At 47.2% G+C, this 23,935-nt stretch overlaps 2 protein-coding genes and 2 long non-coding RNA genes across 10 annotated transcripts in view; 2 read left to right on the top strand and 2 right to left on the bottom strand.

Moving 5' to 3' along the window:
* LOC130682214 (arylsulfatase D-like) overlaps positions 1–168 on the bottom strand; it is an 18,122-nt gene extending 17,954 nt beyond the window's left edge. For all 3 annotated transcript variants that reach the window (XM_057496341.1, XM_057496342.1, XM_057496343.1), the window contains exon 1: positions 32–168. In XM_057496341.1, coding sequence (XP_057352324.1) covers positions 32–75 — 44 coding nt within the window. In that variant the 5' untranslated portion in view covers positions 76–168. The remainder of the gene's footprint in view (positions 1–31) is intronic.
* LOC130682215 (uncharacterized) overlaps positions 1–23,935 on the top strand; it is a 25,200-nt gene extending 1,265 nt beyond the window's left edge. The window contains exons 2-4 of one of the 3 annotated variants that reach the window (XR_008995432.1): positions 21,803–21,907; positions 22,087–22,202; positions 22,335–23,935. This is a non-coding gene — a long non-coding RNA (uncharacterized LOC130682215). Of the gene's footprint in view, positions 1–21,802; positions 21,908–22,040; positions 22,203–22,334 lie in introns of all 3 variants that reach the window. The other 2 variants (XR_008995433.1, XR_008995431.1) reach the window with 2 other exon arrangements.
* LOC130682216 (uncharacterized) lies at positions 243–6,548 on the top strand. 2 transcript variants are annotated; one of them, XR_008995435.1, is made up of 5 exons: positions 243–369; positions 676–789; positions 1,040–1,087; positions 5,096–5,517; positions 6,166–6,543. It is a non-coding gene; the product is annotated as an uncharacterized LOC130682216 (long non-coding RNA). The 2 variants fall into 2 exon arrangements; XR_008995434.1 differs by having other exon boundaries at positions 676–1,087; positions 6,166–6,548.
* Positions 1,036–20,984, bottom strand: LOC118935928 (arylsulfatase L). 2 transcript variants are annotated; one of them, XM_036932577.2, is made up of 11 exons: positions 20,320–20,984; positions 18,149–18,191; positions 16,957–17,106; positions 16,014–16,135; positions 14,020–14,142; positions 12,573–12,996; positions 11,166–11,302; positions 9,537–9,671; positions 7,906–8,068; positions 5,606–5,727; positions 1,036–2,099 (listed from the first exon to the last, which is right to left on the bottom strand). In XM_036932577.2, exons 2-11 carry the CDS (start codon positions 18,169–18,171, stop codon positions 1,741–1,743), a joined length of 1,758 nt encoding a protein of 585 aa, XP_036788472.2. In that variant the 5' UTR covers positions 18,172–18,191; positions 20,320–20,984; the 3' UTR covers positions 1,036–1,740. The 2 variants fall into 2 exon arrangements, with proteins under 2 accessions (XP_036788472.2, XP_036788471.2); XM_036932576.2 differs by lacking the exons at positions 18,149–18,191; positions 20,320–20,984 and having other exon boundaries at positions 16,957–17,232.

Below are 23,935 nucleotides of genomic sequence, written 5' to 3'. Positions count from 1 at the left end.
CGCGTGGGGGCGCGTCCGGGATCCCGCGCACCTGGCGGCCGGCGCGGCGCGTCCGCTCTCCGCCGCGGGTCCCATGGCCGACAGGACCTTGCCCGCTGCGCCCCGCGCCGGGACCCGCCCACGGACCTGCGCCCTGTGGGGTGTGGGGCCGCCTCCCGCCCTAATCCGCTTAATCTCCCGGCGGAGCGTTGATTCTACAAACCGGTTTAACGGGGTCCCCGCCGCCTCGGGGCCCGGAGGAGCTGGGATCCCGGCTGGCGCGCCCCCTTTCTGCAGGTGTCTAAGGTCTCAGCCGTCAGGCCGCCAGGATGCCTTCGAATTCACCTTCCCGAGGGTCCAGGAAGCCAGACTTTTCTATCTGCGGCCAAGGTTGGCGGGCGTGGTTGCAGTGTGAGCTCTGCTGGTTGGACCCCCACCCAGCGGGCTTTTATACGGGGGTCTGCCTGGCGCTCATGACCAGGGCCTGGACCCCATTAGCTGCCCCGGACCACCTGTGTGTCTGTCTGCCTTTCCCAATCAAGTCTGCAGTGGTGCCGAATGGCAATTGGGAGTCTGTTAACCCCAGAGCCTGCCCCGAGTCCTGTGGGGGTGGACACTCGGTTGAATCTCCAGAAATGGACCTGGAGCCTGTGTTTGAGAAAAACTGGCAAATTGAGCACCTTTGTGTTTCCCCAGGCAGAGTCTGTGTTAGGGGCTGAGTTGCATCCTCCTAAAATTCATGAAGCCCTTACCCCAGGACCTCAGAATGAGGCTGTATTTGGAGATGGGGTGTTTAAAGAAGGGTTCACGGTAAGTGAGGTCGTAGGGCAGACCCTGATCCCTTATAGGACTGGTGTCCTTATAAGAGGAGATGAGGACACAGACATGCACAGAGGGACGACCCCGTGAGGACGCAGGGAGAGGACGGTGTCCACATGCCCAGGAGGGAGGCTCAGGAGGCCCAGCCCTGCCCACACCTGGACCTTGGGGTCCAGCCTGTGGGACGGGGGACATAAATAGGTGTTGTGTGACACCCCCCGTTCTGTGGTCCTTTTTACAGCAGCTGAGCTGACTCACTCCGTCTGGGACTGGGCATGTGCGTGCACACGTGAGTGTATGAATGGGCAGACAAGATGGGGTAGGGAGGGGTCTGGAGGAAAATGCCCTTCATGCTGGTGTCCTGTCTGGGGCAGGTCCCGTCCCGCAGTGACGTCCAGACGCAGCCCAGGGAATCCGCCTCTGAGCCGCCACATCCTGGCTTTTCCCAGGATCACAGGGACTTTGCTTGACCAGGAGTAAATCCCCTGGAAATAGGTCCCGTTTGAACACAACTGGTCCTCAAGGATGTTGAAAACGGCAGAGCCGTGCTCGCGTGTGCTGACATGCGCCCAGGCTCACGTCTGGCATCAGCCAGTAAGGATCACCCAGCTCTCATTCCTTTGCACAGCTGCTTGCTTGACACAGACGCCCCTCTGTTGGGACTTCAGCTCCCCGGGGCTGGGGTCTTCGACAGGAAGCCCCCTCGGTGGGGGGAAGTCAGCCTTCACCCCCTCTGTGTGGCCTGAGCAGCCGAGCAATCGTGCGTACTTGTCCGGCTGGGATGGTGGGTCATTTTATTTAGTGGTGCTTGGACAAGACACGATGCACTGTCTTCCTCGACCCGTTCCCCTTTGGATTCGACGCCCCAGGAGCGGATGAGAGACCCTCCCACGGGCGTTGTTCTCGGCGCCCCCCCACCCCTCCCGGGCTGCACTGCTGGGCTCAGGGCTGGCCGTTTTCCCGGTCACACCAGCACAGAGGGAAGGGGCCACAGCACGGCTGCAGCCACGGCCTCCAGACGTTGTCCGCCGTGGCCAGTGGCCGTGGAACTGGGCCGAGCATCTGGCGGTGCTGGTGCACGGCCTGTGCCACCCTCTCCATCACCTGGTAGAACAAGGGCTCCGTGTCCGGCGTGAGGGCGTGGATCTCGGAAGGATCTCTGGAGAGGTTGAAGAGCAGAGGCGGGTTGTGGTGGGCCACCTGCTCCCCGGAGCATGGGCAGACCGCTCTCCCGTAGCAGGCACCGGCGCTGTCGGGCTGGAACACGGGGGTCTCATAGTGCACTTTCCACACTGTTCCTCCTGTGATTGGATGAGAGTGGCAGAGGGTGAAGGAAGAATGGGGGCCTCGTGGGGAGCAGCCTCATTTATTCCCAATGGCCGGGAGAGGGAGTAGCCCAGTGTCCAGGGAAGAGTGGGTAGGTAGGCAGAGGGTGCTTCATGCACGGGAAGGAATACTACTCAGCCCTGAAGAGGAGAGGAGCCCACAGTGTGGATGGACCTGAACCCACAGTGCTCAGGGAGAGACGCAGACACCCAGGGACACACGGGGTGGGGATCCATTCACAGGGAATGCCCAGAGCAGGCAGGGGCACACACACAATGTGGATTCATGGCTGTCAGGGGCTGGGAGGGCTGGGGAGGCCTGCTCACGGGGATGGGTCCTCTGGGGGAATGTTCTGGAACCAGAGTGGGGTGGTGCATGTGCTTAATGCCACAGGGTTGCACACTTTAAAATGGTGACTTTTACGCTATGTGGATGTTACAGGGGGCATGTGTGTGCCCCGTCCCCCAAGCCCGTGTGTGGCAGCCCTGGCTCCCAAGGGGATGGTATTAAGGGGGGGGGCCTTTGGGAGGGGATAGGATTGAGATGAGGTTGTGAGGGAGCCCCCGCGACAGGATCAGGGTCCTTCCAAGTGTCAGGAGGGCTTGCTTTCCCTGTACTCCGTGCCCCACGTGAGGACACAGGGCGAGAAGGGGCCGTCTGCCAGCAGAGGAGGTTCCCTGCTAGAACCCAGCCCTACAGCTAGCTTGGCCTCGGACTTCCAGTCCCCGGAACTGTGTGACACCGTGTCTGCTGTCCATACGCCCCCCCCCCCCCCAGTCTGTGGTATTTCCTTCTGGCAGCTTAAGACGGGGGGGGGGGGGATCCCTTCGTTAGTAGGTTTCATAACAGATGCTCAGAGGTTTAAAGCCACAATAGCTGTTCTCAGGCTGTGCCAGGCTGCTCCCTAGCTGGGAGGGACCCAAGAAGATAGCAGGGAGGCGGGAGGGGGCAGCCCGCAGTCAGGGACCACGTCCAGGGTCGGAAGGCTGGCGCCAGACCCCCGCTGAGGATCAGGAAGGGACTCAGACTGAAGGGGAGGGGCTGCATCCGCCTCCTGGGGCATCCAGAGGGCTAACCTCGGCTCTTGGGGGAGGCCCCAAGCCCCGTCCCCATCCTTTGCACCCCTGCAGGGCAGCGGGTCTGGAGAAGCCCCCTGTGCCACCAGAGAGCAGGGCGTGGTGGCCGTGCTTCCTGCAGGGGCAGGTGTGAGGGTGCCCGGGAGCCGCGAGGGAGATGAAGCAGGGTCTGGCTGCCCCTGGGATCTGGGGAGGAGGTCCCCAGGCGCCTGGCAAGTGTGTGCAGCCCAGAGGGGGGGGGGGGCTCAGCGGGCATGCCTCCTGTCTGTGCAACAGCCACCTGTGTCCTGCTTCCGGGGCTGGCACCACTGGGGGTTGGTGTTTATAGACCTGCACCCTGTGATAAAAAAACTCTGGCCTCTCTCTGCCTCTGAACACTGTGGTGACATGTCCAACAGCTTGGCTTTCCCGCCTGCCCAGTCGGGACAATCACGTCCACCTGCCCTTGTTTCCAGGGAAAAATGAGCTGCAAGCTCACCTGGCTTGTGGTCAGTTTCTCTGCCCTAATGCAGCAAACAGACTGAGTTGCAGAGAGGGCAGAAAAGGTCTTGGTGGGAGGAGGCTGGCCTGACGGTGCTTAACACACAGAAGTAAGAACATTGCAGAGGGCTAATGCCTGGACCAACTCAAAGCTGGTCAGGTGGTGGAACGTGGCATGGAGGGCTGTGTGTGTGTGTGTGTGTGTGTGTGTGTGTGTGTACGTGGGGGCTTGTTTCTGAGATCCAGTGCCCGAAGCGTGTTCCGGGTGGCGTTACAGCTCGTGCTGTGGCCCTGAGGCAGGACTGCCTGCTCTGGAACGACAGGGCACACAGCTCAGCTGGAGACTGGTGCTTGCGGGGAGGCGGGGAGGAGCTGGCTCATGTCTCAGCAGGGCTCCGGGCTTGTTCTGGCCCGTGTGCATGCGTGCGGTGGGGGGTCTTGGGCAGGGGGCTCCGTGTCCTCAGGACTGTGGGATGAAGGGTGGCCCCTGGGATGCCGTGGAAGAGGCAGAGCTCCAGAATATTCCACATAGACCTACCTCGAAATACAATGGAAACATCCTCTCAGTGACTAAGACATGGGGGGCCGTCATGGGGTAGCCAGGATGCAGGAGAAGAGAGGGTGAATGTGGACTCCGTTATCCACGCGGCCAGGCACCCATGGTGGCAGAAAGGGCCATGCGACTGGATGGCTGTTTTTTTTTAAAAAAAAAACCTTCAAAGGGGGAATCCTTAACATGGAATCTGTGCACCCCAAAGATGTGCCAATAAAAATCAACCCAGGTGATGATAATCCTGAAAAGGATGGTGGTAAAGGAGGGAGATTTAAACAAACAGAATGTGCAATAACTGCCTCAAATAAGGGGGATTCCAAGTGTGGTGGATTCAGACAGCTGGAGAATGTTTTTGTGGAATGGCGAAATGAGAGTGAGTGAGACCGCAGGGACTAGATAGGGCTTCCCAGACCCTGGAGGAAGAAAAGAAGATAAAAAAAAAACGGAGTAATAGGTAAATGGAAATGAAGAAAGGTGGAGCTTTGGAATCAAAGACACAAAACAGAGACCCGTATCATCTATAACATTTACAAATAGAGTTCTTGGGAGAATCCAAGAGTGGGACTTTTGCAAGTGATTCCTAAAAACGGAAAACCTCTGCTAACTCCAGTCAGATGGAGTCATACATAGGGAGACAGTTAAAATAGTTAAATTATTTGCCAAGGGATGAAAGCCTTGGATGAAAGGCATACTTTCTACATGAGAATACGTGTAGAAATACCCGATACCTAATGTGTTTGACGCTTACATTTGATTTTGTAAAGACACCAACTTTCCCCCACGTTAGTTTGTACACTGAATGCAATGCTAAGGCATACTCCACTGGGCTTTCAAGAAAATATACTTGTGCTTGATTTTGCAGTTTTCTTTTGGAAAGACAGTTGGGCCAAAATAGCCCCAGACATTTTTGAAACGTGAGTTATTCAGTACGCATATAGCTGCTGCTATGACAGAGCGAGGCCTGCTACGGGGGAGGAATCGTGTCAAGCTGGTCGAGACACATGGAAGCCGATGGATATTAAGAAAACCTACGTGAAAGGTTAGCGACAGACTGGATCATGGGTATGTGTGCACGTGAGAGTGTGAGTCGGGATGTGAGCATGAACGAGTTGCACTTGCGGGATGACAAACGCCTCACTTCACGTCATGGACAGAAGCAGGGAAGCCAGGGAAAATCCCGTGGACAACGCCTAGGATGCAGGGAACCTTCCCTCCCGGATGATGCTGTGATGGACAGCTGGGACGAGGTAGCAGGTTGCTGAGTGATGGGACGACACTGCCAAGGTAAGAAGAGTGCAAAAATAAAAGCCACAGGCAAGCAGAGGAATGAATGGCAGCAGAGCCATGCCGGGTGCCTCGCCCAGCTACTCACTGTCGCGCTGGTACCACCGGGCTGCGTGCAGGAAATTCTCACAGTAGTGGAACAGGAACTCGTGGTCCGAGTGCTGCACCGTCCCCAGGAGCAGGGGCAGCAGGTCCCGGCCGTCCACCACCCTGCAGGAGGGGCACAGGGTGTCAGGGATGGTGCCAGGACAGCCTCAGCAAGCTTCCATGGGTGGGCGCTGGGGAGGCCACCCGCTGCATTCGTGGACACACATCAGTTTGGCCGCAAGACCGTGGAGGACCCGGCTTGCTCTGCTGAGGTTACTGTCCCCAGCCTTGTCAGGGATGCAAAAATAAGAGGTGATGAGACGTCTCCCTGGTTTTCTGTCGGGCCTTCCGCCGGTACAGATTACCTCGTATTGGTCAAGACCTGAAACCATTCCTGTCTTGCACCGGGGTCCCTCCCGGCTTACGAGAAAAGCCAGATCTGCTTTTGATTTGCAGGGATGGCTGGGTGCATTCATCGCATTTATGGGGCTGCCGGGTGCATTATTCCGGGAGGGGAAACATGCCTGTGTTTCTTTGTTATTTGCCCACTACTTCCTACAGGGTGAACTTGTGCTGAGAAATACATGTTCATGGACATGGACCGTAACTGCACAGAGAGGTCAGTGCAGCTTTGTGGGGAACTCAGGGGCTCCCGTGTATTTTTCTTCTATCTTTAGAAAAGGTTCTCAGGATCTAGTGTCTCTGATTTTAATCATAAATATCGATGGCAGATTTTTGCAGATGCCTTGGACTTAGAGTGGCTGTAAAGTGCAGATCTTAACTCTCTGACTTGACGAATGTTGTCCATCGAAGTAGCAAATTGAGACCTCCAAGGTTTTACTTGGTCAGTTACCATGAAAAAATAACATGTATATATATATATATGTGCTGTGTGTACACGCGTATTATTTCACTTCCAAATATGTGTACTCATACAGACATAAGAACATGCTATGGGTTTCTGTGTATATACATTTGGAAGTGAAATATGTATGTGAGTTGTATATACATATATATTATTTCACCTTTATATACATAGGCACATGAACACATATTTATATGTTTATGTGTATATATATGTATACACACATATTAATACATATATATATACACACATGTATTTGTATTAATAAAATGAACTAACTAGCAATACATGGCTGAATTTATTTTGCCTTCTAGTAACACACATCTGCAAAGATGCACATGACATGCAAAATTTTACTCTTTAAAACAAATGATATAGTCTAAATTAATTAGAAAAATTAGCCACCAATTAAGAAAAAAATATGAACCAGAGAGATGATAGTCAATGTAAGCAAAGAGAAAACAGATTATAAAATAAAGATATGAAATATCTAACTTTTAGTGATGAAACAATGAAATTTAAAACATGTATGTATATGTGTGTGCACATATGTAATTTATATATATGGATAATATATAAATTACATAAATATAATTTAAACTTATTTTCATTTTATTTTTCAAATCGCTGATAGCAATTCCTAGGGAACAATTTGACAAAATTTATTAAGAGATCCCCTATAAACAGCCGTGCTCTTTGACCCGCAATTCAATTTCTAAGGGGTCTTTACTAAGGAGGTAATTGTGACAGGAGGTAGGCTGACACGACAGTATTTGTTTTAAATGTGAAGTGAGTGCCTACCTAGAAGGAATGGTTGAAAGAAATACTGTAAAACCATTAAAATTTTTGTCTATGTACAAAGATTTCTAAATATATATATGTGCATAAATATACATAACATATTTAAAATATGTCCTGATGAGATAGCTCTCTCTATATCACCTATATAGATATGATTTATATGTAAAATATATGTAGAAGCTATAGATCTATAGCTGTACACCTAGATCATATAGATGAATACGTCATGCAATTTATGATTATATAATCATACATATATGATTTTATGATCATATAATAATTATGATTATATACATCATTATGTCTTCATGTCTAGACTGACAAAATTATGAAATAATTTTTATTCTCTTTCTATTTTCCCCCAAATTATCTATAATTTTTAACTCAAGAAAAATCAGAATCATGTGATACATCACCGCACTGCATGGAAAGGAATTTCTTGTTAGAATTTTTTTCAATGCCAATCATTGTAAAATGGGTTTTACTTAAGAATCAGAAGGGAGATAGTCCTCTGTGTGTGAAACAAAGCAGGCCATCTAGGCATTTTCCCAGATTTTGTGGATGCAAAGTGACAGTGGCCTTTCACAGAGCCGTCTCCGTGCAGAGCTGAGTTGTTCTCCCTGGCTGTTCTGTACCTGTCCTGGGGCACCTCGCCGCCCCCCAGCTGGACCACGGTGGGGAACACGTCCATCAGGCTGGTGGGCTCGCGGATCACTCGTCCAGCCTGCAGCACCCCGGGCCAGCGGACTATCCCTGGGACCCGGATGCCGCCTTCCCAGCCGCCCATGCCTTTACCACCTGCATTTAAACGTGAACAGAAAAGAACATGGTTAAAAATCATAAATGGTGGCTTGCCCTGATGATTCCACCTACCTCCTTGTTTTAAAATTCTCTCTCTCCTGTCTGTCTGTTTTAACCATGTGCCAATATTTAGTTCCTCCCTGGCTTGGATTTTATAGCTTTGATTGACCTGGCTGTAGGTCTTCCAGTCGCTGAGGGACCGACCCCAGGGCATTGCAATTTCCCCCAATGGTCTGAATCATCAGACAGATTTCCTAGGGAGAAGAAATTGTGCTGATCGTAGTGTCTTCTCTCACTCCTGTTCTCGCCATGGCATTGGTGTGTTCCAGAGCATAACCTTACATGGGATGCACCTGTGCATCTTGGGTTCTGTGCTACTAAGCTCGTCATCCCCCCATTACCACAAGCCTCCACTTAGTTCACTCTCCCTCCCCATGTCACTGAAATGCCTTCCTTCGGAGCCCATCCTGTATTGCTCTTGACGCTTCTCCTTTAAGGGTTGTTTGAACTGGGGTTGAATTGTTCCCCACCCCCCAAAAACTGACGGGGTTGTAACCTCTAGGACCTCAAATTTGGAAAGAGGATCATTTCCTTTGGAAATAGGAAATTATAGAGTCAGACCCTTCCCCTGCCAATGTGGAGAAGCTTAGGAAGGCTTTCATGTATTTAATTTACACATGTATATTCTCTTTTATGTATGTAACAGACTGATGCATGTTAATCATTATACCAATGTCAGTCTAAACGAATTTTTCACTCAATAAAAAAACTAAGCTTTAAGTGAAAAAAAAGGTGTGCCACATATATATTTTTTTGGCAGCATGTTTTAGAAACTTTGTGGTCCACGCATAATGATGTGTCTGTGATCAGTAGATCCTAGTGTGAATATAATGTGGATAGTGTGGGTGCTCAGTCCCCTTGAATCCATTGTCTGGATGTAAGATTCAAACTTGAGTCTATCAGCAGATGAATGGATACATGGAATATTATGTGGTCCTAAAAAAAGGAACAAAGGGCAGATACATGCTACAGCATGGATGAACCTGGAAAACATTACGCTGAGTCAAAAAATCCAGGTGCAAAGGACCAGATATTGCACGATCCCATTTGAAATGTTTGGAATTAGGGAAATACAGACAGATAGAAATACGTTAGTGGTTGCCAGGGGGTGGGAGTAAGGGGGGAATGGAAAATGATAGCAAATAGGTACTGAGTTTCTTGTTGAGGTGATGAAAATGTTCTAGAATTAATAGTGGTGATCGTTATGCCAGAAACCACTGAACTGTGCAGAAAAATTCAAATCTGAGCATGACAAATTGTAATTCCTGAATAGAAGAGCAGAACCCTTGTTCAGAAGTGTTTGCAGTCTCCCTTGAGGTGAACGGTCCCATTCCAGGGGAGGGGCTGGGAATTATAGGGAAGAGAGAAAACCTGTAGATAAGGATCTGGAATCTGTCAGCCTTACCTTTATAGATCCCATTCCAGCCCCCATACTGGTTGTTTCCCATTTGAGCCTCTAAAGATCCCCCGTGATCTGACGTGAAATAAACGAGGGTGCTGTTGGTCAAACCTTCCATGTCCAGCGTATCAAGGATCTGACCTGCAAAGAAGAGATGCGTTTGAGCCGCTCAAAAGAGAACATTATGTTAAAGCAAAATATTCAGGCTGTACTGTAGAATCTTGGAACTCTCCATGAGAATGAATTCTTTAGCGTGAATGCATCACGGGCTGAATAGCAGTGTCATTGTGCTGGCCTGAGCAACATGGACCTCAGATTGACATGGGTCTTTATATAGGTCCTCATTCTGCTTCCAAAAAGTTAAAGGCAAGCTACCAGGGTGCATACTGCATTGGGCAAAATTGCAAAAATGTACAAGCAAGGCAAAAGAAGGTTATTGAGAAAACAGGATAGGGACCAAGAGGGTCCAGGGGGAAGACTGAAAATGTACATGGGTGGACAACAGTTTCCAGTGGTGCTTCCAAGCTATTAACGAAAGGAAAGTCCTATTGTTGCAATTCCCAATGTCTGTGATTTTCTTTTAATTGGTTAAGAAGAATGATATTGTTCTATTTCTCACAATAGACAAGAGTTTCTCCCGACCTGCTTCTGGATGAGACCTGTGTGTGCCATGAATGCAACTATGACCCTAGATACATCCTTTTATTGAATGCCTTTTACTTTTAACCCAACTATGTCTGTATATTTAAAGTGTATTCTTGCAGGTTGGGTCTCCTGTTTTTATTTAGTGTGACAGTCTCTGCACTTTAATTGCTATTGCAGAGTATTTACATTTAAGGCAACAGTGCACACCGTTAGCTCTACGTCAACCATATTGCTCTCTGATTTTCCTCTTTGTTCTGTCTGTTCATTGCCATTTTTTTCTTTATACTTTCTTCTAGATAAGGATTTTTAAATGTGTGGTCCTATTGCCTTTTCTGTTTTACTAAAAATAAATAAATAAATGACCAGTTACATTGTATTTATTCTTATTTCCCCCAAAACTTCTTCATTCGCATCATGCATTTTACTCCAAGATGATGTTTTCAAAAGATTTTTTTAAAAGTGCATTTCCCCCTAAAATCTCTTGACTACGATTATTCTGCAGGGTCTGGCCCTCTGGGCTCACCATTATATAAAGCCGAGGGTGCCCTTATCCTTGTTTGAGAGGCAGGGAAGTGAGGGTGTCCATATCTATGCGTTTCCTTGAACACTGAGTCACTCAAGAAATGTTCCTGTCTGGCATGGCAGGTGCTGTCCTAAGCCCAGGGGAGAACAAGGCAATCTTCTCCCCCAGGGAGGCTTTGGGAGAGATAAAAAATCACACCATGTAAAACAGCATTAGGGAGAGAAACAGAGGAAACAGGGTGATGGATACTATAAACCTCGTGGCCCCTAACAGTCAATAACAGTGCAATACACTGACCCAACCTTGTCTACTTTTCCCTTAATGAAGCTCATCTTCTGGTTATTTATCTCCTTTTCTCCTCCAGTTTCTGAATAAAGAAATGCCATTTTCCTGAAAGGCAATAAGTGCATTGATGTGGCCACAGGCTGACATTCCATTGCACGTTTTCCCCTGGAAGAATCACTTACCCACCATCCAGTCCATCTCCTGTACATTGTCCCCGTATAGACCGTGCAGACTGTTCCCCAGAAACTTCCCCGTAGTAACGAGAGGAGTGTGGACGTGCAGGAAAGAGACAAAGAGGAGGAAGGGTCCTTGCTTATTCCTAAGAATAAATACAATGTAACTGGTCATTTATTTATTTATTTTTGGTAAAACAGGGATTGAGGTCCCAGAGATGCAAAATACAGAGATAGACCATTGCATCATTACGCAAGAATCTCTGCTGGCCTGCCCTGCACGATCAGATGCATGAAACTCCTGTTCATTTCTTGGGTTTGAGAATTATTAAAGGGTTAACTTCTCCCTTCCAAAGTCTATTGAAAAACGAACACTGCTTTTATACATCTTTTTTCTTGCATATTATCATTTTATAACTCTTTATACTTCTCTAACAACTGCATCTAACAGAACGCCAGTCAGCCATCTGACCTGACAATTATTCCTATCAATTATTTCAGTATATCTTCCCGACTCAAACCTTAACTCATGGACTAAGGGGTATTACACCCCTGGTTTCCTTTATATTTGCTGTCAAGCAATGAAGATCAGGACATGAAATTGTTACAAACAAACACATTTAAAATATGATGTGTATCAGGTTATTAATTTCAATTTGAGATCCTCTATCTAGGCAATGTCTCACCTTCTCCCTCTCAACATCCACCCTTATGGTCTAATCTACAGACAGAAAGTACAGAAACAAAGGTTTTAGACTTATTTGGGGACATATGAGGCATACCCATTGTAATTTTTTAATTCGAAAGCTAATCACCAGCGTCATACCTGACCGCTATTAAGCAATCCCATGAAAAACCCTCCAAGAATGTTGTGCAACAGGATCAGAACCTCATCCCCACCAGCTTAGTTGGGGTGTGAGGGTGTCCTCCTTTCCCTGGAACACCCAGTGGGGAGCATGGAGCTGCCTGTTTTGTGTAGCTTTTTATCATTGTCCCCTTGGTGTTGATGTAGTAAGATCCTTCGTCACTCACATTTACATCTGGCATAAAGTTATCAGTAAGACATAATAGTCCTGGTGATAGAGCTTTAAAAAGACTTAGCCTTTATTATAAAGGCTGTTCATGTGATTCAGGCTGTTACGCTGGTTACACAGAGTCCGTGGTCAGCAGGAGGTGCTTATTGAAAAGGACTGGCCCCAAAGTAGAAGGGGGCAGTGGTCGATTTCCAATGACCTGTCCCTTGTTTCAATGGACTTGGTCAAGATGGGCTCAACTGAGTGCCATCCATGCCCCATTTTACCGAAAAATGTCTTCCCGGGTCAGGGTCATTTCACCGTTCATTCAAATCCCCGTTACAGAATAAGACTTTCCCAAAGAAGCAGAAGGCTAGGGTGAAGCTGACCCTTCAAAGCTCACCTTTGGACAAAGGAGGAGACCTCTTTGAGAATAAGAGACGTGGTCCTGTCAAAGCGCATGGGTTGCTCGGTGATGGTGTGATTTCTCATGAGAAAGCAGTCCGCGTGGACGATCAGGACACCCACAAAATACGAAGCCATAAAGAGTAAGATAGCCACAATGGTCAACCAGATGACTGGTGTCCATGACCATGAGGCCAGGCGGGCGAGTTTCCCGGCCGTGAGCGTCAGGGCTGCAAAGGCCATGATTTGGAAGTAGAACTTGACTTTGTGCTCCAGGGCTACCCGCTTCTCTGACATTTCCCAGTGGACACAATCTCCCATCATGGAAAATGGCATTCCGTAGAAGTGGTCGAATCCGTGGCTGAGTGGATGGTGGCAATGATCGCTGGAGGACTCGCAGTTGAGACCCAGATGCCATTTTCCTGAAAGGCAAGAAATGCGTAGACGGGACACCTGGCTGACCATCACTTGGGAAGTAGTCATCGCGTGCTTGCCATGTTCCCAGCACCCAGCAGGTGTGGATGTAGAGGGTCTGGGGATGAGGTGGGTGGGGAGTATTGGCTGTTATTTGCCCTATGACCTGGACTTCTTGTTTCAGGGCCATGAGGAACCTGCATGGCCGCATTGTAGGGTGCATGATTTCCTGTGCCGCTGTCACAAATGACCATAGACATAGTTCCTCAAAACAATAAGATTTCATGCTTTTCCAGCTCTGGAGACCGGATGTCTGAGGTCCAGGTGGGCCAGGCTCCAGGGAAGGTCCCTTCCTGCCTCTTCCAGATAATAGTGGCTTCATAGAGCATGACTTCCAAGTTCAATGAATGAAAGATGCTTTCCTACCCTGCACTCATGGTTGGGGTATTGATAGAGACCCTGTGTGTGTCCCCACCACCCAAATACTGTCTGTCATCTAGAAAACCTCACCTGGTTTCCAAGGATATTCCACAAGGATAGAGTCTCTTGTCTTGAAAAATGATAATGACCCTGCTGGATTTCAAGATCAGGGTACCAGCTAGTCTTGCTCTAAGTGATCAATCAATGATACTGTTAATAAAAGTTATTCCTCTATCATGATAATGATAGGGACAGCATGGCCTCTGTCAAGAAACTGTCATCCTTAACTTTTATTTCATTCTATACATGGTGTGGTTTGTTGACATACAGAAAGATGCACATGCAATGTATGGCAGCACAGAGGGAAGTACTAGAAATGGTTACTTAGTGCATCAGCAAATTATATGAAATGCCAAATATTTCGTGGCGCTGATATTTCCTGAGCATCTTTGCACCAAGCAATGTGGGTGTCATAACATCATTCCTGCATGCGTGGAGCTCTCTGTCTACTGGGAAATCGGGCTCCCTCACAACGTTTCATTTCCAAACTTTTTAGTGGCATATATGCTCCATGCAAAGGTAATGTGCTTAATACTTAAAAATATACATACCGATGAGTCCTGTGGCATAGCCTTTCTCTTTTAATATTTTTGCAAAAGTTGTTTCATTTGTTGGAAGGCCACCAGACACTCCAGTCCACTGAAGAACACGATAGCCATTACTGGAAACCATGCCTGTGATGAATGATGTTTAAAGAAGGGTTAACATCACACACCAACGTTTATCACTTTCATTATTTTTAAATTTAGAATATGTGCTGAAAAAATCCGTTATTCAAAACTGAATCGAAAATTTACTTCCAACATGGCTTTGTCTCATGGGTTGCATTTTTAGCAGCAGAGGAAATGATTAATTAATTGAAAAAGATTATGTAAAGATTTATTGTCTTGTCATACACAAAAACATTTATGGTTAGTTATTTTAAAATTTACTGAGATTTATTTCCCTGGGAAGGATACACACACACACACAAAAAGAGAATTACATAAAAAGAGGACAGTTAAAAATGGTTTTATGATTTCACCAAACTCTCGATGTAATCAGGTGGTTCTCAAAATTGTCTGACCATTGGGATCACTTGGGGAACAGCTTCAAGATATTCTGACGCCTGGTTATCACCCCAGAGGTGGTGATCTTAGTTGGTTTGGGGTGGAATTTGGGTTTGGAATGTTTGAAAGGTGATTTGAATGTGCTGCACAAGGTTGGGAACCATGGATATAATTTATCCTGACCCTGATACACCCAGGGCCTCTACCCAAGTGTTTAAAAATGTAGGTTTGATATTTTTCTAAAGCTCTGCACTGTAGTTGAGAACCACTGGCTTAGAGGATGCTGTAAGCCTCCTACACCATGTTGATGAATGCAGCTCAGTTTTACTGGAGACGATTCCAGAGACGATACAGAAAGTGAATATAGTGCTCAAGGATCGTCATTTGAGAATTTAGGAGATTCTTTGAGATTTTTTCCAAAACTTAAAAATGCTTCTGGTTCCATAAAGATGAGTAGAAGCTAAAGTTGTGTTAACAAAGAAAAGCTGAAGTTGGCCAGTATTTTTCTTCTCTAGGTCATGAGAAGGTGTCAGACACCCATAGATATATATGAGGGTCTGTGAGGGTCAGTTTGATTGTCAACATGGCCAGGCTACAGTCTCTTGTTTTTCAAACACTAATCCTCTAGTCTAGGCATCGCTACGAAGGTCTTTTGTAGATGTGGTTAACATTTACAGTCAGTTGAATTTAGCTTAAAGAGATGACCCTTGATAAGGTGGGTGGGCCTCATCCAATCAGTTGAAGGTCCAAAGATACAGAAGGGTATTCTGCCTCAAGACTGTAGTATCACCATTCTTCTTGGGTTTCCAGAATCCTGCCAGATTCCGGACTTGCTGGCTCCCAGAATCACAGGAGCCAATCTCTTAAGATAAATCTCTTAGGTGATAGATGCTTGATAGAAAGATGATGGATGGATAGGTAGGTAGGTAGGTTGGTAGGTAGACCTTATTGTGTTTCTTTCTTTGGAGAATGCTACTATGGGGTCTGAAGCATCCCTCCTCCTTCTCCACCACCCAGGAGACAGCTTCCTCAGCCTCAGGGTAAAAAAAGGTAGAAGGACGTTAAACAGTAATGTTATGACATTAAAATTTCAGTGTTCACAAATAAAGTTTTATTGGAACACAAATGCTCACTGTTGTGTGATGCCATATAGATGTTATCCAACTACAAGAACAAAGTTGTGTAGCTGCAGCAAATTGTATAGCCTGCACAGCTGAAATTATTTAATATCTTCCCCCTTTACAGAAAATGTTGGCCAACTCCTGCCTTATATGGTTATCGACGTTACAGTGCAATGAGGCAATCCCTTCCACGTCACCTTGTCACCTATGGGGCTCTCTCCTCTTACTGACTCCAATCTGATGGTAAAATATGGGGGAACTAGACCATTCTGTGCTCACTGGGCTGCAGGACCCACACTTTGACACCTGTGTTAGAGGAGTTAAGGGGGGCATGTTCGTCTCCAGGTCTGGAGTTAGATATGACGAAGGACAAACCGGATCGGAGAGGGTATCTGCCCGTTAGGAAAGCGGCTCGGCTTGGGGTACACACGGACGCGGCAGCGATGTGCTGGGTGAGCCTGATGCCGTCCTCTGCCAGGCAGTCGATATTTGGAGTCCTACAGAAGAAAACATTAAGAGTTTCATTCCTTAAACACACACAAAGGCTTTTCCAGAAGCATAGGTACAGGAAACCTGCCCATCAGTGCTGAATACAACAGTCAAGGTGTTCTTAGGCTTGAGTAAAAGGCAATGGCCAGAACTTCAAATAGCTTCTGAAACACCGTGGAAATGTTAACTCGATTCTACATTATTTATAGTTTCCCCAACACACTATTGGAACGAGATGGACTTCGTGGAATATCTGGAGAGGGTGGTTCAGAGGTGCCTTCTACCTTGAGACTCACGGTTTTGATTGGAAGATCCAACCTCATGGCAAGCAATACATTGTAGGGAGGATTCAGACTAAGTTTCATGGTGGCACCTCATGAGCAGCAGGTCTCCAAGGGTTATTATGAGCAAGGTAATGGGGTAAGCTCCTAAGATAACCGGACTGGTAGTGACACATGCCATGGCATATGTGGGCGAGGAGGAGGCGGACTTCTCTGAAGCAGTTTTTCCATCATACCTGAGCAGGTTGGCTTGGCTTGAGGGGCGGAGATGGGAATGGGCGGTGAGCTCAGAGGGAACAGCAGTGATGTGTAAAACCCTGTGCATGATGGACTGTGCTGATGGAAATCACATTTAGGAGAAAAACGATTCGTCATATGTAGCATGAATTTGAGCTGGAGTTGGTGCTGGTGTGGAAAGAAGGAAGGGCTGATTGGTGTATAAAGAACGAGAATTCTGCCAATGTTTGGATTGCCTGTATCAAAGGCTGGACACATCGTCCGCGGGATCTGCACCGGGGGCACCAGGTGAGGCATTGTGTGCTCCTTGCCTTAAAGTGGTGTTGCCATAGCAGCCGAGGTCTCCGATGCCAAGATCATCTGCCATCAGGAGAAGGATGTTTGGACGGGAAACAGGTAAATCCCTGCAGGCTGAGGGCTTCAAACCGAGAAGCACACCCATCATCGCAGCCAGCCAGGCCCTGCAAGACACACTTCCAAAAATGCTTAACGCGGCTTTGCATGTCAAGGGCATTAATTCTGCAAGTGAGAAGTTAGAGTCCCTATTTTCGTGGACTTTGACTCTGTCATCCCACCGCAGAAGAGGTTCAGCACCTCTCTCAGGTATTTGAATTTTTTTGGTTAAAAACAACGTACATTCTCGGCAGTGTATTTGAACTTCAACATGTTATTTTTTTTTGGTGGTGGGGGAATGCTCTGGAATCTGTGTTAGGTGATGATTCATGGAAAAGCCTTCTTTGTAGTTTCTTATTATGTATGGATGACGTCCCCAGAACAGGTGCAGCCCTTTGTCCTTTGCCTCTTCCTCTTGCTTCTTCCTTAAAGAAGTAAATGGTGTTGAACGGGGACATGTGTGGCACCTTCTCAGGATATGAACCAGTGAACAAGCACAGAGCCAGGTAGGGGCCGCCCAAAGCTGCCTGGTTATTCTGAGTCCATTAAAAGTCTCTGTATGTTTAGCGTGAATGTGAAGATACCTGAGGCTGATGCTTTAGATCCCTGATATCCTAAAAGAACTGGGTCTTTCGAGGTGATGGAGCGCAGAGCAGAAACCCCTGGCGGTGACAAATCAGGAGGAACGGCCACAGAGGTTGGCGGCTCCCCCATCGGCCACCACCCTCACCCCTGGAACGGTGGCTTCAGGACAGACCCTCTTTACGGATGCCGACATGGGCCTGGGCATGAACAGCAGGATGAAAGCATTCCTCATCCTGAGTGTCTTGAAATAAAGATGGGATCTGAGTCTCCAAAGACGGTTTTTGGGGCTCCCCAGAAAACCAGAGATCATGGTTTGGGAAGAGGGATACAGCATTCGTTCCAAGGGGTTCTGGTCAGGGGTCATGGAACGGTGTGTTAACCGGGGGTCCCATGCTCTGTCTCCCAGATTTAGAATCACTTTCCAACTGAGCAACTACCCTTTGCTGTCAATATGTTCAGAGAACGTGACAGGAATCAGAGGCAGAGACAGAAACAGATAAATGATAGCACGTAATCTTATCTTACCAAGAATGTTCCGGATGTAACATGTCCTCTTTCCTTTAATGTCCTGTAAGAAATACAGGGGTCCGTAATAACTGCAGAAAAGTAGCTACTTCAATAACTAAATAAAATACTATGAGACAAAGGGGAAAGTTGGACCCTCTCAGATGCTATGAGTAAAAACCTAACACAACGATTAAAAGCTCAAAAAAGAATGTTCTTCCCACCAAAAAGGCTTTCAAAATGTTGAACCATGCATTAAGAAGGTAGAGTACATGTCTGTCCGAGGCCAGATGATAAATATTTCCGGCTTTTCAGTCCATATGGGACTGGCTGCTCTTACTTCACTCGGCTGCTGCAGCAAGCAGTCACCTGATCGAATATTGCCATTTTCCAGAAAAACAACAAAACAGATGGGCTTTACCCATGGGCCTCAGCTTCTTGGACCTTGATGTAGAAGGCGAAAGTGAAAAGAAAAGAGAATGTAAAAAAGAAATAGTATGTTTATTGATAAGAATGATCTCTAATATATATTTTTTAGTTGGGGTAAATGCATATAACAAAATTTACCATCTTCACCATTTTTTTAAGTGCACAGCGCTGGGGCACTGCACATGTTCACATGTTCGGTATCCTCCCCTCTTTCCATCTCCAGAATTCTGCATCTCCCCAAACTGAAACTCTGTCCCCATGAAACACTAGAATCTCACCCCCTCCCCAGCCCCTGGTCCCACCATCTATTTTCCGTCTCTGTGAATTGGATGTTTCAAGGGACCTCCTATACATGGAACTTCAGTGTTTCTCCTTTGTCCAGCTTATGTCCCTTAGAATAATGTCTTTAAGGTTCATCCATTTGTAGCAGGTGTCAGGACTCCCTTCCTTTTTAGGGCTGCATAATATTCCATTGTATGCATGGGCCATGTTTTGTTTCTATCCAATATATTTTCATGAAAAAGTAAGACATTGTTTGGTCTGCTCCCATCTGTGTAAAGCAATCACAGGAGATGGAGAAATAAATATATTGGCTCGTCTATGCAATGATCTGACGGCATGAACTGCTTTCTAGGAACAAGTGGAAACCCGCCATGTGAGAATCTGACCCTGGGTCAACGTTCCAGCTCTGTTTTCCTAGAAATCACTGGGCTTCTTCTCACTTTTCCGGTGAATGTGGCTGATCATTGTTATACCCGACAAGTTATACTTGACTCTCTTATATCTGACTTCTAATCACCAGTAAAAAATCATATGAGGTGTCGTTTTACTAAATCTTCAGCCTCCTTCTGACATGATAGGCTCTCTCTTGTTTAGCTACACAAAAGGAGACTGTTTTTCTATTCAACTCAGCACGCTGTCCCTTAGAAAGCTGCATACTTTGCTTCACATGGACTCAAGAGTGGTGGCTGCCAGGGGCTGGGGCTGGGGCAATGGGGCAGATATTGCTTAAGAGTGCAAACTCACAATAAGGTCTGGGGATGCAATGCATAACCCAGCGATGGTCACCAACGATACTGAATCATAAAGCCCCGAGTTGCTAAGAGACTATGTCTCAATTGTTCTCCACACAGGAAAATAAATGGCAATTGCGTGACGTGATGAAGGTGTTAGGTCAGGCCGACTGTAGGAATGCTATTGCAATATGTGAACACATTAACTCCACAGGCTGTTGGATCAACCTTACACCATGTCACCTGGGAATTATACCTCAATTAAAAAAAAAAGATAGAGAACAAGAGAAAGAAAAGCCCCTCCATGAAGTATATAAGCCAGAATCTAGCCTCCGATTTTCTTCAGGGGACAGGGAATGAGAATCCACACTTCCTGGCTGTCCTCTGACCCCAGGCAGCAAGCCTGCCTTTGTCACTATGTTTCGGTTCTGTCCCCAAACCCGGTGTGGCTCTTACCCCAGGCGCCTCTTCAACATCCCGTCCACCTGCTCTGAGATGGCCAAGAATCTCTTGGGGTGACATTTCCCACTCTGTATCCTTTTTTAAAAAATTTAATCTGACTGTGCATCCCTCCCCCACGGGGATCTGTCCTTGAGATGTTGTTTTTTTCATCTTTTAAGAAATTTGCTTCTAAAGTGTTGCCAGACAGTTTCAAAAGGCTCAGAGGGCCCAGAGAAGGCGTGCTGCAAGGGGGACAGCCCTGGCCGGAGGACGGCGCCTGGCTAGTGCCAGGCGGGGAGAGGCACGTACCTCGGTGCGGCCCGTCGGCTGGTTCTCGGGGGACCGGCTCCCTGTGCCGGGGGACCGTGCACGCCGGCTCTGAGTCGCAGGCCTCTCCAGCCTCTGCACGCATGTGCACAGCTCCGTTTGCAAAGCCACAGCCAGGATTCCACAGAAGCCAAGCTCGGTTGTTTCAGGGGAGGGGCAGGACGTCTCAGGCTGCTGCCCACAGCCCTCTCTCCAGGTTCCACAGAGCGACTTCTGTTCTTATTTACAAAATGTAACCCTTGCGGAAGGATCCCAGACAGCAGGATTCAGACTAGCCCAAAACACGGACTCTTGCATTCCCAAGGAGGTGGGAGCCCTCCTGACCTTGGGTCATCCCAAGGTGGGAAAAGAGTTGTTTTAAAAAATGCCTGTTTAACAGTCCTTAAATTTCATAGTTGTTTTATTTTCTCCCTCTACAATCTCAGAAAATTCTAGGGAGAAATTTTTCTTTAGCCACAACTACCAGTACATGCAAATAGCTGCTCAACTCCCTAACTAACAAGTAGATCTGCAAACTCCTTTTGGGCTTTATGTTACATTTTTTCCCCCCTTTTCTATTTTCTAGAGAGCACATTCTTGCCTATGGTAACGGAACATATATTTCAGACCATGGCAGCAGTATAAAGTAGAGATGATTTTCTTTTTTTTTTCAAAGAATTTTCCAAGTAAGAACTGTCTGCATTGATCCGAGCTAAATCCTATGAAAACATCCATCCTTGAAGGCCTTCATGCACATTTACTCAGCGGCCTGAACATTGTGTGGTTTTGATTTGAAACTCGTGTTTGCCAATAACCATCTTATCAGTACAGAGCTATGCAAATCCTTTATGCATCCTGCCAAAGACCGGAAGGCAGCCTGGGAGCCGGTTACGTGGGGTCACCTACTGCTCCAGGCCAGGTCTCCTAAGTGACATTGCTGGTCAGGAAAGGCTGCCAAAACCTGTTTTGTTCTCTTCTGCACGACTTCATTCAACAAGAGACACATTTCCCGGATGCAAATCAGACAGACGGCCAGTTGGCCTGAACTGAGCACGTTTCTCTGCTCTGTGTTCTCCGCCACAGCCCTGCCAACTTTGGCTAATTCTCCGTGGGGTGTCTCACGCCCTGGAGGGTGTTGAGCCCCATCTTTGTTCTGCTCCCACCAGATGCCAGGAACTGCCTCCCCAACCTTCTCCAGTTATGTTAGAGTTATCCTGGGCCGAGGGGGTAATGGTTTCCTGTTAGGGTTTGCAAAGGGAGTAACTCCCTGTGGGCAAGAATTCACTTTCTGCAGCCGCCCCCCGCCTGTTCCGTTTCCCTGTTACCGGCCCCCCTGGAAAGTTTCCAGGATGCTAAGAGTAGGGCACTTGGCTGCCCCACAAGAAGACGATTTGAAATCCAAGCCCCTGGAGTGGGTACTTCAGTTTGGATGTTAGCAAGTGGAGAAAAGTAAGCATCAGGATAAAATGGATGTTTTGTTTTACAGGACAAAATGTCTTATATGGTGCCATTTTTTTAAAAAAAATCTATGGAAAGCTGTTTTTCATTACAACGATCCTCAACTCTTTGGAACGGAGCCCAACACATCTTGGTAAAAATGTTGCCCTAAGTGTTATTTCTCATAATTAGCAAACCTTCTCATCTTTCTGGGATGTGAATCCCTCATCCATTTCTGAAGCTGTGTGAATCAGTATCTTGTAAAAGTGTTTGCTTCTGGTTTTCAGTAACTACAGGTTTCTTGGACTGATAATGTATATCTTAAATCTTAAGAGAAAGTCCTTAAAACCTACCAGTGGCAACTTCAAAAAGCGGAGGAAAAGGTCCCATCAGAGGAATGAAGTGACCCGTGTTCTTTTAATGGAACGGTGTCAGTCACACACTGGAGTGTAAACCAGCTAGGGCCCCCTTCTCATCTTTAACAAAGTGGGGGATTGGGAAGAGAAAAGTCCCCTAAGGCAGCTTTGTTAGAAAACAGAAAATAAACCTCATAGAGTTAATTTTGCACTGTATCCATGCAGTGGAGTATTACTCAGCCCTGAAGAGGAGGGGAGCCCTTACACACACACAGTGTGGATGGACCTGAATGCACGGTGCTCAAGAAGAGACGCAGACACGCAGGGACACACGGGGTGGGATCCGTTCACAGGAAATGCCCAGAACAGGCAGATCTACAGACAGAACATGGATTCATGGTTATCAGGGACTGGGAGAGGTGGAGAGGGGGTCTCCTTTGGGGGGGTGGGGTGGAATGTTCTGGAACCAGACAGAGGAGATGGTTGTATAACACGAGTGTGCTAAGTGATACTGAATTGTACACTTTAACATCATTCCAGTGGTAACTTTTGTGTTGTATATATTTTACTATAACAACAAAATGAAACAAAGAACGTGGGGATAAAAATGTATGCTTGAGATCAGATAAAATGGAATTTGCAACCCACCTTCAATCCTGTTTCTGGGAAGTGGCTTGAATCCTGACAGAGGTGGACCCAAGCATGGCTACTTAGCACCCCTGCCACGTGGACTGCCCAGAATCTGGGAGGCTGGATTTAACCCCCTCCTTGAACAAATGCATCAGGTCATCCTCTGGCTGGAGTCATAATGCCGTCCATTTAGTCTTCCCAAAACAACACCTTTTCTCCCCATGTTGCAGACCCAGCTGTCCACCTGGACACACCCTCCCAGTTGGAGATGCACTGTTTATTCTCTTGCAGGCTGGGAGCCTTGCAAATGATAAAAACGGGTGAATCTTTCCCACGACTGGTGCATTTTGAATCTGTGATGGACAGAAACCAAGCAACAGGACCGTTGCCCTCCGAGAATCACTGTAGGCATTTCCTACAGAGCCCTTAAAATAGCAATTGGCCCTTGGCCCCTTTACGTAGCCCATCCCAAGAAACATAATTTTCTTTTGTGCCCAAACCAGATGATTGTGTGTTTTGCTTTTGAGTCCTTTTGGGCTCTGAGATTATATGTAACTGTGTGTACATGGAACTTTCACAGATTCCTTGCAGGATGAACTCTGATTTGGACTCGATCTCCCTCACGGACCCCTGCTCCTGGCTTCCACCACTTTGGGTTTCCAAACAGCAGAGAGACAACAGAACCGGTTTAGAAGCAAAACTTGCTGCCCCAGGAGAAAGGTCTGTTTGCTGGGAATACCTACATTGTGACAATGTGGAGGAGCCCAGGATTGGAATGCCCTGGAAATATGACCTTGTTTCAGAGCCAACTCCGGGCTTCTAGCTGCAGAAATGGCACAGGTTTGCCTGGAGTTGTCCTCGTTCTTGATTATAGGTCTGTTTTTCGTGGTCATTCTTGTATGAGCATCCCTTCTTGTTCTGGCCTCTCCGTGCCCACAGCTACTGTCTACATAGTAATAAGACACTAATAATGGGTGGAATTAGGTGATAAAAAGTCCTGGGATACAAGCATCTCTTGCAGGCTGTGTAGATGAATCTTGCTCGAAGAGTGTCTTGGGGTCATGGCAATCCCACCTGTAATGTAGCCAAGGATGCTTCTCCACCTCAGGGGCTTGTGCTGAGGTGCTGCAGGGCAGGCTTTATAGGATGCATTTAGATGTAAGATGGAAATCCTCTTGCAAGTAGGCAATTGTTTG

The sequence above is a fragment of the Manis pentadactyla genome, chromosome Y, assembly GCF_030020395.1.
Source record: "Manis pentadactyla isolate mManPen7 chromosome Y, mManPen7.hap1, whole genome shotgun sequence".
Taxonomy (NCBI): Eukaryota; Metazoa; Chordata; class Mammalia; order Pholidota; family Manidae; genus Manis; species Manis pentadactyla.
This window is presented reverse-complemented; position numbering and strand designations above follow the sequence as displayed.